The sequence below is a fragment of the Panulirus ornatus genome, chromosome 27 (genome assembly GCF_036320965.1).
Source record: "Panulirus ornatus isolate Po-2019 chromosome 27, ASM3632096v1, whole genome shotgun sequence".
Lineage (NCBI taxonomy): Eukaryota > Metazoa > Arthropoda > Malacostraca > Decapoda > Palinuridae > Panulirus > Panulirus ornatus.
This window is the reverse complement of record NC_092250.1, coordinates 20,494,959-20,510,927: the sequence shown is the minus strand read 5'-3', so window position 1 is coordinate 20,510,927 and position 15,969 is coordinate 20,494,959. Positions and strand designations below refer to the sequence as shown.

General features: G+C 40.1%; 1 protein-coding gene across 1 annotated transcript in view; it reads right to left on the bottom strand.

The window, feature by feature from the left end:
- Ndg (Nidogen) overlaps positions 1–15,969 on the bottom strand; it is a 150,626-nt gene that overhangs the window by 117,205 nt on the left and 17,452 nt on the right. The window contains exons 3-4 of the mRNA XM_071678441.1: positions 8,686–8,822; positions 4,801–4,942 (exon numbers count right to left, since the gene is read on the bottom strand). Coding sequence (XP_071534542.1) covers positions 4,801–4,942; positions 8,686–8,822 — 279 coding nt within the window. The remainder of the gene's footprint in view (positions 1–4,800; positions 4,943–8,685; positions 8,823–15,969) is intronic.

Genomic DNA, 15,969 nt, shown 5'->3' with positions numbered 1-15,969 from the left:
AACAAATCTTAAAGCCTTCCCTTTTTTCAAGATATGTTTTTTAAAGGAATGTACCTAAATTTCATAGATAATTTAGTATGCGAAAAACCAATATATGCATTCATTTTTCACACCCCTCTTCCTTTACTCTCATCAGCTTTCCTAAATCTGCACACTGTAACGTCTCCATCCACAGGAGGAAGAACATCCTATTTGGGTCTGACTTTTTCTTATCTTCTTTCTAACACGCAGCACCTTAAATCTAACCTAAGACTCGACCTTAAGAGTTCAGTCAAAGGCCAGATTTGTTGAGGGTGTTGTGAAGAAAAGTTTGACATGAACAATTAGGGTCAAGTCAAATGCACTGATGTCCAGGATGTGATGAAGATGTATTTGTCAAGGGGAAGCTGAAGATGTATCCGTGAAGGGTGATGTGAGGATGGTTATGTCAAAGATGAGTTTATCAAGGGTGTACAAAAGATAGACCCTAGCCCTAGCCTTTCACCTGAGCTGTGAGGGTCAGGACAAAATAGTGATGTCAAGAATGTAGTAAAAATGAGTGCTGAGGTTGAAGTAAATGTGTCAGTCAAGGTTGAAATGAAGATATAGTGTCTGCAAAAAACTTTGTCCACTCCCATATATTGTCAGAGGCAATGATGTCACACTTACATATTAGTACTTTTGTCATCTCTCCTTTAGCCCTGATTACCATCTGCAGCTGTCTGGTTATGGAAATGACAAGGTTCCTGAAGTATTCTAAGTCCATGTCTTGATCCCTTGAACGAGGCAAGGCACTGATGAGGGGTTGCACAAAGCAAGCTTTATTTTCATCTATTTCTGGCAATTCTCAGTTGGGTTACTGTCCAAGAAATTCCCAGGCTACTCCAACAGGTGACTGTTTCCCTATGATAACCAATTCATCACCTTTCTTGCCTCATGGTAGGAAGCACTATCCTGCATAAAGTGATCACACCTGTGGACCTCATAAAAAGGAAGCAGATGGTCCTCTAGTGCCTTAATGTACTGCTCTCTATTCATTGCAGCACTTTTAGGTATGTAACACAACCTTCCCCTATCCACTGCATCACTAAACAAACCCAGTTTATCATACTATCTGAGTGTTTCACCATCTTTACTGTGAAACAAGAGTCATATCAGCTGGCACCCTCTGACTTGAACTTTCTCTGAAAACATCTCCTAACTCCACTGTTGCTTACTCCAGTCCTTGTATTTCCTTGAAAATGCAAGTCGCTTGCATTTTATTTCCTTCGTAAAAAGGAGTTTGGCAGCTGGCTTACATGAGGGAATGTTTCAGTCCTTTGGAGGTGATGTTGAATGGCTATTTGAGAGATGTTTCCTAAAATTCTTAATAGTTTTTCTTGAATTCAGTAGCTGAAATGCTGGGTTACTTCAAAACTTCTCATCTTAAGGGTTATCTGTAGATCTAAAAGTCTTCCTTGGGCAACCAAGGATAGGTTTCGGTTGTGGAATGATACTGTCAGGGAGGCCACAAGTGCTGACAAACAGCTGTCTGATCATACACTCTGAGCCCCCAGCAAACCTAGAAATCTAATGTTTACCTACATTTTCTTACTTCCAGACAAGAATTCAGGCTTTTTGCTCCTTATAAAGGTAAAAGCCAATAATTTTGAAGCTCAGGTGGAAGAAATACAGCACCCAGAAGCAAAATTTCCAAAATTAATTGGCAGCCAGGAGCAGTAAAAAAGAATATCCTTCTCAAAAGATATGCTTAGAAACACTTAGGCAGGTTGCTGGGGCTCACACCAGTAGAAGCACTAGTCTTAACAACCAGATGTAAGAAGATTTTACCCTGAGAGACACATGCTTGTACCCACAAAAAGCCTATTGAAATATATTTGAGGAAACTGCTGGAGTCATGTGAATTTTAATTTACTGAGGGTATAATGAATTGAAACTTCTAAAGAATGAAGTGTAAATTCATTTGTAGAGGGTGAAAAAAATTATGTTTATAGAGGTGTAAGGATGTATGGACGATGGAAAGAAGAGGATACAAGTGCAGGGGCCCATAGCAAAGAGGGAGGTAAGAAGGGCAATAATAAGGCTGAAGGTAGGAAAGACACCTGTAGTGGAGGAGATTACAGCTGAAATGCTAAAGTATCGAGGAGAAATTGTGACAGAGAGGATGCATCTGATACGTAATTTAGCATGGAAACAGAAGGTTGTGCATGAGGATTGGATGAGAGCTATTATTGATCCTTTATTCTAAGGAAAAGTGCAAAGGATGTATATAGCAATTATAGGGAAATAAGTCTGTTAAGTATACCAGGAAAAGTGAATGCAAGAATGTTAATTGACAGAGAGATGGAAGTGACTGAATGCAGAATAAGTGAAAAGCAAGGGGGTTTTAGGAAAGATGGGGGACGTGTGGATCAGATTTTTTTAATAAAGATGACAGTGGAAAAGTATTTAGCAAAAGATAAGAAGTATTCAGCTTTTAAAGATCTAGGCAAAGCGTATGAGAGAGTCAAATGGAATCCTTTGTGGGATGTATTAAGGATGTATGGTATGGGAGGAAAACTGCTAGATGGTGTAAAAGCCTTCTATAGATGAGCAAATGCATGCGTAGGAGTGGATGGAGAGCTGAGTGAAAGCTTTGGGATACATGTAGGTGTGAGGCAGGGCTGTGTGATATCACAAAGTCTTTTTAATATATATATGGATGGAGTGATAAAAGAGATGAAAGCAAAATTGGAGAAAAGGAGTGCAGAGATGGAGTGTGGTGGTGAGTTATGGTGGCTAGTGGCAAGCCTGCATGTGAATAACTTTGTTGTTTATAGCGAGCGAAGAGGAGTTGCAGAAGGGTGTGTGTTTTATGATTTGTGTCAGCAGAGGAAATTGAAGGTAAACGAAAGTAAATGTAAAGCAATGGTGTTTGAAAGGAAATGGAGTGAAAGTACTGATTTCATAAAACTATATAGAGTGTAAGAAGGAAGAGTACTAAATTGTGTTGTAGATATGGGAGGAAAAGGACTAGAAGAAGTAAGGGAATTTATCTAGGAGCTATCTTGGGTAAATGTGGTGATATGGAAGAAGATATAAGGGAAAGAGCAGTACAAGGTAGAAGAGTCAATGAATCCCTTGATAGAATGAAGGGTAGAGGTGTAAGTATGGGAGTGAAGAGAGGATTAAAGGACAGCATAGTCCTCCCAACCCTAACCTATGCAGCTGAATGTGGAATGAGGCACAGAGATCATGAATCCAGGCAGTTGAAATGAGCCAATTGAGAAGAGCATGTGGTGTGACAAGATGAAATGAAGAAAGAAATGAAAGGGTGTAAGAGAGCTATATTATGGCAAGGAATGTAAAGGGAATGAATTGTGGAGTGGTAGAATGGGTGAAACATAATACTTTGAGGTGGTTTGGGAATGTGGAAAGAATGCAAACTGGAAATTTACAAGGAGAGTGCATTATCAGAATGGATAAAGATAAGCAATTATGAATTTGTATATGCATATATATGCATATGCATGTGTATGTATATGTATGTATAATTATATGTATGCACATGTATGTGTATGTGTTGTGTATATATATGTGTACATGAGTGGATGAGTCTTTCCCATGTCAGCAAGGCAGTACTATGAACAGAAGAAAGGCTGCATTCACTCACGTCCATACTCTAGCTGTTATGTGCAATGCACCAAAACCATAGACTCATTCCATGATCAGGCCCCAAAGACCTTTCTACAGTTTCCCCAAGCCACATTGCATGCACTTGTTCAGTCCAGTGACAGCACACTGAACCCTGTATACCACATCGTTCCAATTCCCTCTATCCCATGCAAGCCTTTTACTCTCCTAAATGTTCAGGCCCCAACTATCCAAAACATTTTTCACTCCATCCTTCCAACTTTCAGTTTGGTCTCCCTTTGGTTTCAGTATGTTAAATTCAAGTACTAAAAAGGCAGTTTCTACCTGTGTTTTTCTAATAGCCACTTATTTTCCCTCTATTCATCTTGCAATAATATAAATGTTGGGCATAACTTTATTCTCCTCTCTACCTGGGACCCCAACAAAATGAACATTACAGAATCTGCTCACTGAAATTTGGGAGATGCTGTATAATTACCCTAATTCTTCTTTCAGGAGCAGCTACATCATATCTACAGTAGTGTTTTTCACCCCAGTATGGGATACTGCTCACATATTTGAGGTGGCTCTTCCTCCAGCACTCAATTAGCCAGAGTGGAACCAAAAGCCTTCCATCTCATTGATTCTCCAAGAATCACCTCTTTCTAACTATCTCTCTGTGTCTGTCAGGATAGTGCTGCCTTCTCCCTATTCTACAGATTTTACTTTGACTAATGCTTATGTAAGCTGTATGCATGTTTCCCTGACACCAGAGCTTACAACTGTGACTCACGTATGGCTGCTGTTTCCCACAACTTCTGTGTGGAGACCAGCCACATGAGGACTTAATGCTGCAATACCTTTTTCTCCCCTTAAATAGTGAAGCTATGAAACTTTCCTCCTTCTTTCATCTTCCCCTCTTCCTATAACCTTTCTATCTTTTAAGGTTAGGTCTACAAACAACCAAGGAGCTCTGAACAATGCCTAAGTTATTTTTCTTATCCTAACAATGCCTCCATTCTTTTTCTTACCCTATCTTCCTTTTACCTGAGATGACCCTGATTAGGGAAAATTTTGCTCATGACATGTTGGTAATTATATAAAAAAATACCATCTTACTAAACCTAAGCACATACCCTAGCCTGTTATCTTTTATGAATACTGATGGATGCAAAGGCTTACATCAACTCATGTGTTCTTAGAACCTACCCTGTCTGTCCTCTGGTTGTAAGGGCCAACACCATCCCAGGTGACAATAAAGACACCCTGTGGATTGAAGTCAGTTGCACTGCTGAAGTGTTGCTTCAAATCAAATGTGGCTCTTGACACTGTGCCTGGGTCTGATGTCTCCCTGAAGGTGAAAAGGTGACAATTGAGGGCATAAATTTTCCAGAAACAATCTTGAAATGGAAAATACACCATAAATACATTTCTGTTTACCTGACCCTTATATGAAATACTGTTAACTTGTACAAATGAGAAAACAAAATAGTCAAATGCCTAAACAGCTAAGGCAAACTTATTGCATCAGGACACTATCAAGTTCTGAGGCCTTTGCCCTTTAGCAAACAAGAAAGTGAATGAACCAATAAGTCCTAGAGGAACAGGGCCAGTAGTTCTGGCATTATGGCTAAAATTTCCATATGGACCAAAAAGCATTCACAATTCAGTACTGTGTACCTGACTGGCTTTGAGCTTTACTGCCTTCTGGTCAAAAGCAATGACTGCTATAACCTGATTAATTACTTGGACAGACTGTGCATAGGTAAATCACAATTCAATATATATATATATATATATATATATATATATATATATATATATATATATATATATATATATATATATATATATATATATATATATATATCTTTTTAGATAAAAAGATGTTCTGGAAGGAGGTAAATAGGGTGCGTAAGACAAGGGAGCAAATGGGAACTTCAGTGAAGGGCGCAAATGGGGAGGTGATAACAAGTAGCGGTGATGTGAGAAGGAGATGGAATGAGTATTTTGAAGGTTTGTTGAATGTGTCTGATGACAGAGTGGCAGATATAGGGTGTTTTGGTCGAGGTGGTGTGCAAAGTGAGAGGGTTAGGGAAAATGATTTGGTAAACAGAGAAGAGGTAGTAAAAGCTTTGCGGAAGATGAAAGCCGGCAAGGCAGCAGGTTTGGATGGTATTGCAGTGGAATTTATTAAAAAAGGGGGTGACTGTATTGTTGACTGGTTGGTAAGGTTATTTAATGTATGTATGACTCATGGTGAGGTGCCTGAGGATTGGCGGAATGCGTGCATAGTGCCATTGTACAAAGGCAAAGGGGATAAGAGTGAGTGCTCAAATTACAGAGGTATAAGTTTGTTGAGTATTCCTGGTAAATTATATGGGAGGGTATTGATTGAGAGGGTGAAGGCATGTACAGAGCATCAGATTGGGGAAGAGCAGTGCGGTTTCAGAAGTGGTAGAGGATGTGTGGATCAGGTGTTTGCTTTGAAGAATGTATGTGAGAAATACTTAGAAAAGCAAATGGATTTGTATGTAGCATTTATGGATCTGGAGAAGGCATATGATAGAGTTGATAGAGATGCTCTGTGGAAGGTATTAAGAATATATGGTGTGGGAGGCAAGTTGTTAGAAGCAGTGAAAAGTTTTTATCGAGGATGTAAGGCATGTGTACGTGTAGGAAGAGAGGAAAGTGATTGGTTCTCAGTGAATGTAGGTTTGCGGCAGGGGTGTGTGATGTCTCCATGGTTGTTTAATTTGTTTATGGATGGGGTTGTTAGGGAGGTAAATGCAAGAGTCCTGGAAAGAGGGGCAAGTATGAAGTCTGTTGAGGATGAGAGAGCTTGGGAAGTGAGTCAGTTGTTGTTCGCTGATGATACAGCGCTGGTGGCTGATTCATGTGAGAAACTGCAGAAGCTGGTGACTGAGTTTGGTAAAGTGTGTGGAAGAAGAAAGTTGAGAGTAAATGTGAATAAGAGCAAGGTTATTAGGTACAGTAGGGGTGAGGGTCAAGTCAATTGGGAGGTGAGTTTGAATGGAGAAAAACTGGAGGAAGTGAAGTGTTTTAGATATCTGGGAGTGGATCTGTCAGCGGATGGAACCATGGAAGCGGAAGTGGATCATAGGGTGGGGGAGGGGGCGAAAATTTTGGGAGCCTTGAAAAATGTGTGGAAGTCGAGAACATTATCTCGGAAAGCGAAAATGGGTATGTTTGAGGGAATAGTGGTTCCAACAATGTTGTATGGTTGCGAGGCGTGGGCTATGGATAGAGATGTGCGCAGGAGGATGGATGTGCTGGAAATGAGATGTTTGAGGACAATGTGTGGTGTGAGGTGGTTTGATCGAGTAAGTAACGTAAGGGTAAGAGAGATGTGTGGAAATAAAAAGAGCGTGGTTGAGAGAGCAGAAGAGGGTGTTTTGAAATGGTTTGGGCACATGGAGAGAATGAGTGAGGAGAGATTGACCAAGAGGATATATGTGTCGGAGGTGGAGGGAACGAGGAGAAGAGGGAGACCAAATTGGAGGTGGAAAGATGGAGTGAAAAAGATTTTGTGTGATCGGGGCCTGGACATGCAGGAGGGTGAAAGGAGGGCAAGGAATAGAGTGAATTGGAGTCATGTGGTATACAGGGGTTGACGTGCTGTCAGTGGATTGAATCAAGGCATGTGAAGCGTCTGGGGTAAACCATGGAAAGCTGTGTAGGTATGTATATTTGCGTGTGTGGACGTGTGTATGTACATGTGTATGGGGGGGGGGGGTTGGTTGGGCCATTTCTTTCGTCTGTTTCCTTGCGCTACCTCGCAAACGCGGGAGACAGCGACAAAGTATAAAAAAAAAAAAAAAAAAAAAAAAAAAAAATATATATATATATATATATATATATATTTTTTTTTTATTTTTTTTATCTTTTTTTAAACTATTCGCCATTTCCTGCGTAAGCGAGGTAGCGTTAAGAACAGAGGACTGGGCCATTGAGGGAATATCCTCACCTGGCCCCCTTCTCTGTTCCTTCTTTTGGAAAATTAAAAAAAATTGAGAGGGGAGGATTTCCAGCCCCCCGCTCCCTCCCCTTTTAGTCGCCTTCTACGACACGCAGGGAATACGTGGGAATTATTCTTTCTCCCCTATATATATATATATATATATATATATATATATATATATATATATATATATATATATATATATATATATATATATAATTGCTTCTTATCTTTCTCTTTAATGTCTATTTTGTCTACCCCTATACCCCTATGTTTTACGATATGGCTGATAGTCTGTATAATCACTATTTGAAACCACCTTATTTAGGCTAAAAATCTTCATTCTTTCCTGATTTACAGATATCATGTTATTACTTAGCAGATTATCTACAAGGATTTCTCAAGGGCAAGTACCTATAAAGTGTATCAGACCAGCCAGGCTGTACGGGCTATGCAGGTCTGTGGGTTACGGCTTCCAACAGTTTGGTCGAGCAATGGCCCAAGCCAACAGCCTCAGCCCAGTTTGGGCTGTGGAGGAAAAGACTCCTAAAGACCTCACCAGGTACTCATCGGATGTTCATAACATATATATCTCACTTTACTTTCTTTTCTGATATAAAGGTTTGTATGAAGAGTTACTGATGGCATGAACAGATATATTGTTCAAAATGCTGTCATTATTTGCACAGTACATATCTTTGTATTGCACTGTGGTAACTAAATCCCAAGCTCCACAGAAATTAATCCACTTAATCATATTTCAAGAAAATAGTTTTCATAAAACTGAACTCACTGCAGAGGATACACTAACAACCTCATCTTCATGAGTTTCACACACATGAGGCATCTTAGTGATTGATGTCAGCAAAAGATGTTTTCTAATCAGTTCTTTAAAAGAAAAAGCTCTATTGCCTAACACTGCACTTTAGTTGGTATAGTTTACTGGAATATTACTGTTCAACTTCTTATTTACTGTATATCATAATCTACATATCTTCCCTTTACAAACCTTGATTCCTAGATACTATTTGACTCACTCTGTTTCCCTTAACCTGTACTGCCAAATGACCTTACCATCTCTTTCCGCACATGTACCTTACTATTCTTCTCACCTGTACCAGATGGTTCCTGCTTTCCGAGTGTCAACATCAGAGTAGAAGGGAGCAATGATGGGATACTCGAGGGGGAACTGGACATTGAAAAAACTAGGTATTTCCGTCAAGAAGGATATAAAGCCATTGCTGTTTACCTGCAAGGCAAGGAAATATAAGTATCATCCTTGCATATATAATGATCTTGATTTCTATGAAGGACAATTAAAACTGCCACAGGTAGAGATGAAATATGTATACATTACATGATTTTGGAGGTTCTTATAACAACACAGGTAGGTCGAGACAAAACAGCATATTATGGGAAATTGTAGAGACTGGACGATTACAGCCTTGGATCTCGTCTTACAAGCAAAGAAAAACAAAGCTGAAAGAAGGTGAAATTAAGTGCCATATAATTACAAGCTCAGTGCCTCAGGTATGGCTAGGTAAGGGAACATTAATTGAGAGCTCAAACCCTACAATTACATTTCTACCTAGATATGCAAAGCAAAAACAGAACTGTGTCCTTAACACTAACATCTGAGATGAGGGTAATAAGTGTTAAAGATACAAATCTATCATCTTCAGTACATCTTGAGTCAAGTTTTATTGACTCCACTGATATGAGTAAATAACTTGGAAAAAATTTGCAATATATTGGGGCTCTGTCATCCTTTAAAGGGTCTTAAGCTTACAGAAAGGATAATCTACATAATTTTTTTTCTTACTGAACACAGGCTACAGATTTAAACATAACTGTATCAAAAGAAGTAAATTATGGATCATGCATTAATGAACTTATGTTTCAAACAAGATCATTCATCATTGTATCTACTAGTCCCTGAGGCAAATTAGGTGGTTGCTACCAAAAAGTAGTACCAAAATATCTTTATACCACTGAATGCGGATGCTTTACTTATGCCAGAAATTCTAGTTGGACATTCAACATGGGTCTGAGGTTATATCCATATATGCATGAGAAGTCTGATAACAAATAAACAGACTTTATCTCACTCTCTCAATCTATGATTGACAATAAGGTAGTCACACAAATTATGTTTTTTCTAACAGAACATAAAAGAAACCTTAAACTGATATATAATACACAGAAAAATTCCTGTTGTTAAAATGCTTATCTGACCCATTATGGATGAAGATACATAATTAGAATTATGACATTCACAGTTTTACTCCATTATTGATCTACAACATTTGTGTTCTTATAGTAACTGTTTACTTTTGTTGCAGGTCTTTGATATGGTGACTTCAATCAGCCAAGGAATTGGAAGAGTCAGACTGTGAGACTAAGCAGACCAAACCTAACAAGAGATTAGAAACAGACACTGGGACATGCACAATTTGTAGTAAACAGGTGCAAAACAGCAGCTTGACCAAACCTTGGGCCATTTTGTCAAGGCAAAAGCACTTGCATGCTGAAAAACTAAGTGATTTCACACCATTACTATAGCATGAATGAATTACTGAAAAGATTCCTGATACATGATATGAAACAAAATGCTGGACTGACATCATCAGTAAGAATGCCTTGGAAAACTCACGTTGAAAGTGTTCAAGTAGAGGTTCACCTGAGCTTCAGCACACTTATAGGCAAAGGGACAGTGACAAATCAGTTATCTATCCTGTTAGATGTACAGTTAGTGGCAACAACAATGAATATGTGAAAATCAGCCATCCCAGGAAAATTTCTCCGTTGTGTGGACTCATGTGCTGACAAGACCCTTCCAGATACCTCATCATGAATGGTGGGAAATCTGAAATCTCAGGAAGATACGAGGATGGGTGAGAGGATTTTGGCACTAAACTCATTTGGCATAGTTGTTGCTGCAGCTCACTATCATAAATACTGTTATGTTGATTACACAAGGCCAGTGGAGGGTCAACAGAAACAAAAGAAAATTTCAGTTGGGTCACAGAAGCTTTGTAAAAGAGGGAACAGAGAAGGGGGCCAAGTGGGGGTTTTCTCTCTAAGGCTCAGCCCTCTGTTCTTAATGCTACCTTGCTAATGCAGGAAATGGTGTATATGTATGAAAAAAAAATAATTGTACAAAGAGGTATCTTAGTACATAAAAGAACTAAATTAACTTTCCACTCTTTACATGCCAGAGTTTGATAAATCAGATTGTTTTTCTATACTTACAATAATTACATAAAAAATCTCTCATTTAATAACATAATTTTTTTGTCCTCTCTTTTGAGCCACAAGAGGCACAAGTGTAGGCAACAAGCAGTCTGTGGGGGGTGCAGTAAATACTTCTTCATTTGGTACAGACCATATCAATAACTTGAGAGCTGCCCATAGCGAAATGAAAAAGAGAAATAATTTTGCACACATTACCTGACAATAATGGACGCATCACCCTACAAGGTGTTTAAGTACATCCAGAAAAATCTGATTGACAATCCACATGTTGTAAAGATAACAGCTTTATGAAGGTACATATGGCAACATGCATGCTATAGATGCAAATGAAGTAAAACCCCACACAAAGAAACATATTTGTTGTAATACTGAGAATGCATTTGGTACAACCATTTATAGTTTCCATGTTAATAAACCTAAAGATGTTTGATACGTGTCCCAAAGAGAGTGAGGATATGGACAAACTTCTGTATCTTCAGGGTGAAATCAAGGAGACAAAACAGGAACAGCACTGGCCACCTTGTCCCAGTGAATTGCATCCCCACCGAGCAGTTTCCCTACAACCCTCCTAACTGGCGAAACAAAACCCTTCAGTCAGACTACATGTCATGTTCAAAGATCAGCGTGCCCATTAGCCTAAGACCTCATCTATGGAACATTATGTTCTCCAAAATAAAGGCAGAGCATAATGGTGGGGACACACAATCAGACTGCCCTCAGGAGCAAAAACCAAAGAAACACCTAAAGAACACGGAAAGTCAACCAACTTTATGGCATATGACAAGTGGGTGGCGTAGTGACGCTAGACTGGGGCAGTTGAAAATTAAACTGCATTAGACTAATATCTCTCTAGTAAGTATGCAGAGCTAGAGGCTCCCTAGATATGAGAGAAGTACTCCATACATAGGCAGATCAATCCTATGTATAAACAGAGCAAATGTTCAGAAGAGAGACAGACAGCTAATCGTGTAATGTGATTTTTTCCACGATACATTAGGTGTTACACTGACACCAAGTATGTTCATTGTGTCTAGTACCTGAGTTAAAGATCCATCAAAAGAAAAAGAAAAATTGTTTAAAGGTTTAAAGAGATACAGAAACTGGGTTTTGGAGGCATTAAACTTATCCAAAATTCCATCTACCCCATTACGATTTTCTGTCCAAGTCAGAGTTTAAAGAAAAAGTTATGTCAAGAAGAAATACAGATCGAGTGAGAGAAGGTAGAGCAGATTTGAAGGAGGTAAAGGAAGCAGTGTTATATCATCAGCAAATGAGAGTATCTAGTCATCTCTCGAAGAAAGGAAGATGCTGATAAAATAGAAGAGTGTAGGAGACATAACAGAACCTTGAGAGACACCACAATTGATAGGGAAGGGGGGAAAGGTTGATCCATCACAAACGACAGAAATAGATCGACCAGACAGGAAGCTAGATATGAGGAAACAAAGAGATGGAGGGAAGCCTAAAGAGGGGAGCTTAGAGATAAGACCTTGATGCCATACCTGTTAAAGATTTGATATACCTAGGGTTATTGCATAGGATTCTCTGAAATCTTTCAGATATGATAACCAGACTTTACTGCGATAGGAAAGATATCACCAGTGGATTTTACAGATGATCAGAGAGAAGACTGTGAGATCCAAGATGCTGGAGGTTACGGATGTTGAGGAGGGATTTCAAAATTCTGGATGCTGTATATATCAATGCAACAGGACAATAGCTGGAGGGATTAGACCAATTCTCCTTCATTAGGATAGGATGCATGGAAGGTGGATATTAGACCATGGACTGAGGGTTGCATATCCAATTGGGGACTTAGGGTGCAGATTAGTCTAGGGACTAAGGATCACAGATTAGACTGGGGACTGATGGTGGACATTAGACTGGGAACCAAGAGTGGAGATTAACCTGGGATTTGGGGGCTGCAAACTAAGCCCCCAAATGAGGATTGCAGATTAAGCAAGGAAGTGAGGGTTGCAGATTAGATCAGGAACTGAGGGTGAGTGGACTGGGGACTAAAGGTGGAGATTAGATCAGACCAGTCATTGAGGGATGCAAGGGTAGACCTGGGACTGAGGGTTACAATTTAGACCAGGGACAGGCTGTGCGTTAGGCCAGAGATTATTGGTGGAGATTAGGCTAATAAATAGGGGTTGCAGATTAAAGCAGGGACTGAGGGTTCCAGATCATACTGGGGACTGAGAGTGCAGACTACACTGGGCACCGAGCATTGCAGAATATAGTAGAGACTGAAGGTCCAGATCATAGTGGGTTGTACATTAGACTAGGGACTGATGGTTGCAGAGTGGATCAAGGACTGAGGTTGCAGATTTGACCAGCAAATGAGAGCCGCATATTAGACTGGGGACTGAAAGCTGCAGACTGGGGACTGAGGGTGCAGATTAGATTGGGGACTGAGGTTTGCAGATTAGAACACGGAATGAGGATGAAGATTAGACTGGGGACTGAGGGTGGAGATTAGACTGGGCAACAAAAGTTGTAAATCAAGCCGGAGACTGAGGTTGGAGATTAAACTAGGAATTGGAAGTTGCAGATTAGCACGGTGACAGAGGAGTGAAGATTAGACGGGGGACTGGAAACCGAGATTAGATCGGTCATCGAAGGTTACAAAACAGACCAGGGACTGAGGATTGCTTACTAGACCTGGATCTCAAATTGGAGATTAGAACGGGTGCTAAGGGTGGAGAGAAGACCGGGGACTGAGGGTTGCTGACAAAACCGGGTACTGTGGGTTCCAGGAGTTGCGGGAATGTGTGATAAGAGTGTAAGAAAGTGAATTCTAGATTGATGTGGGTAAAACTGAAAGTGGATGGAGAGAGATGGGTTATCATTGGTGCTTATGCACCTGGTCATGAGAAAAAGGATCATGAGAGGCAATTATTTTGAGAGCAGCTGAACTAGTGTGTCAACAGCTTTGATGCATGAGACTGGGTGTTAGTGAAGGGTGATCTAAATGCGAAGGTGAGTAATGTGGTAGCTGAGAATATAATTGGTGTACATGGGGTATCCAGTGTTGTGAATGGAAATAGCAAAGAATTTGTGGATTTGTGTGCTAAAAAAAGATTGGCAATAGGGAATACCTGGTTTAAAATGAGATATACATAAGTATACATATGAGTGGGAAAGATGGTCAAAGGGCATCATTAGATTAGGTGTTAACTGATTGGCGTGTAAAACAGAGACTTTTGAATGTTAATGTGCTGAGAGGGGCAGCTAGTGGGATGTCTGATCACTGTCTTGTGGAGGTGAAGGTGAAGATTTATAGAGGTTTTCAAAAAAGAAGAGGAAATGGGGAGAAGAGAGTGCTGAAAGTAAGTGAGCTTGGAAAGAAGACTTGTATGAGGAAGTATCAGGAGAGATTAAGTGTGGAATGGCAAAAGGTGAGATCAAATTACATGAGGGGAGTGGGTGAGGAATGGAATGTATTTAGGGAAGCAGTAATAGCATGTGCAAACGATGCATGTGGCATGAGAAAGGTGGGATGTGGGCAGACTACAAAGGGTAGTGAGTGGTGGCATAAAGAAATAAAATTGCTAGTGAAAGAGAAAAGAGGCATTTGGACGATATTTACAGGAATGGAGCGCAAATGTCTGGAAGATGAATAAAAGAAAGCGACAGAAGGTCAAGAGGAAGGCGCAAGAGTTGAAAAAGAGGGCAAATGAGAGCTGGGGTGAGAGAGTATCATTAAACTTTAGGGAGAATAAAAAGATGTTTTGGAAGGAGGTAAATAACGTGTGTAAGACAAGAGAACAAATGGACACATCAGAAGGGGGCAAGGGGGGAAGGAATAACAGGTAGTGATGAAATGAGAAGATGAAGTGAGTATTTTGAAGGTTTGCTGAATGTATTTGATGATAGAGTGGCAGATAAAGGGTGTTTTGGTTGGAGTGGTGTGAGAAGTGAGACGGTCGGAGGAATGGTTTGGTTGAGAGCGAAGAGGTAGCGAAAGCTTTGCAGAAGATGAAATCCAGCAAGGTGGTGAGAGTGGATGGTACTGCAGTTGAATTTATTAAGAAAGGGGGTGACTGTGTTGGTTGGTAAGGATATTCAATGTATGTATGGATCATGGTGAAGTGCCTGAGGATTGGTGGAATACATGTATAGTGCCACTGTACAAAGGCAAAGGGGATAAAGGTACGTGTTCAAACTACAGAGGCATAAGTTTGTTGAGTACTACTGGAAAATTGTATAGGAGGGTATTGCTTGAGAGGGTGAAGGCATGTACAAAGCATCAGACGGGGGAAAAGCAATGTGCTTTCAGAAGTGGTAGACAATGTGTAGATCATGTGTTCAATTTGAAAAATGTGTGAGAAATAATTACAAAAACAGATGGATCTGTATGTAGCATTTATGGATCTGGAGAAAGCATACAATAGGACTGATAGAGAAGCTTTATGGAAGGTCTTAAAAGTATATGGTGTGGGGAGGAAAGCTACTAGAAGCAGTGAAAAGGATGTAAGGCATGTGTACGAGTAGGAAGAAAGGACAGTTTGGTTCCCAGTGAAGGTTGGTCTGCAGCAGGGGTGTGTGATGCCTCAATGAATGTTTGATTTGTTTTTAGATGGGGTAGTCAGGAAGGTAAATGCAAGACTTTCGGAGAGAGGAGTGAGTATGCAGTCTGTTGGGGATGAAAGGGCCTGGGAAGCGAGTCAGTTGTTGTTCACTGATGATACAGCACTGGTGGCCAATTCGAGTGAGAAACTGCAGAAGTTGGTGACTGAGCTTGAAAGAAGTGTGTGAAAGGAGTAAGTCGAGAGTAAATGTGAATAAGAGCAAGGTTATTAGGTTCAGCAGGGTTGAGGGACAAGTTAGTTGGTATGTAAGTTTGAATGGAGAAAAATTGGAGGAACAGAAGTGTTTTAGATATCTGGGAGTGGACTTGGCAGCGAGTGGAACCATGTAAGTGAAAGTGAGTTGCAGGGTGGGCGAAGGGGTGAAGGCTCTGAGAGCGATGAAGAATGTGTGGAAAGAGAGAACATTATCTCGGAGAGCAAAAGTGGGTATGTTTGGAGGAAAAGTAGTTCCAGCGTTATATGGTTGCAAAGCATGGGTTATAGATAGGGTGGTACAAAGGAGGGTGGATGTGTTGGAAGTGAAATGTATAAGTACAATATGTGGTG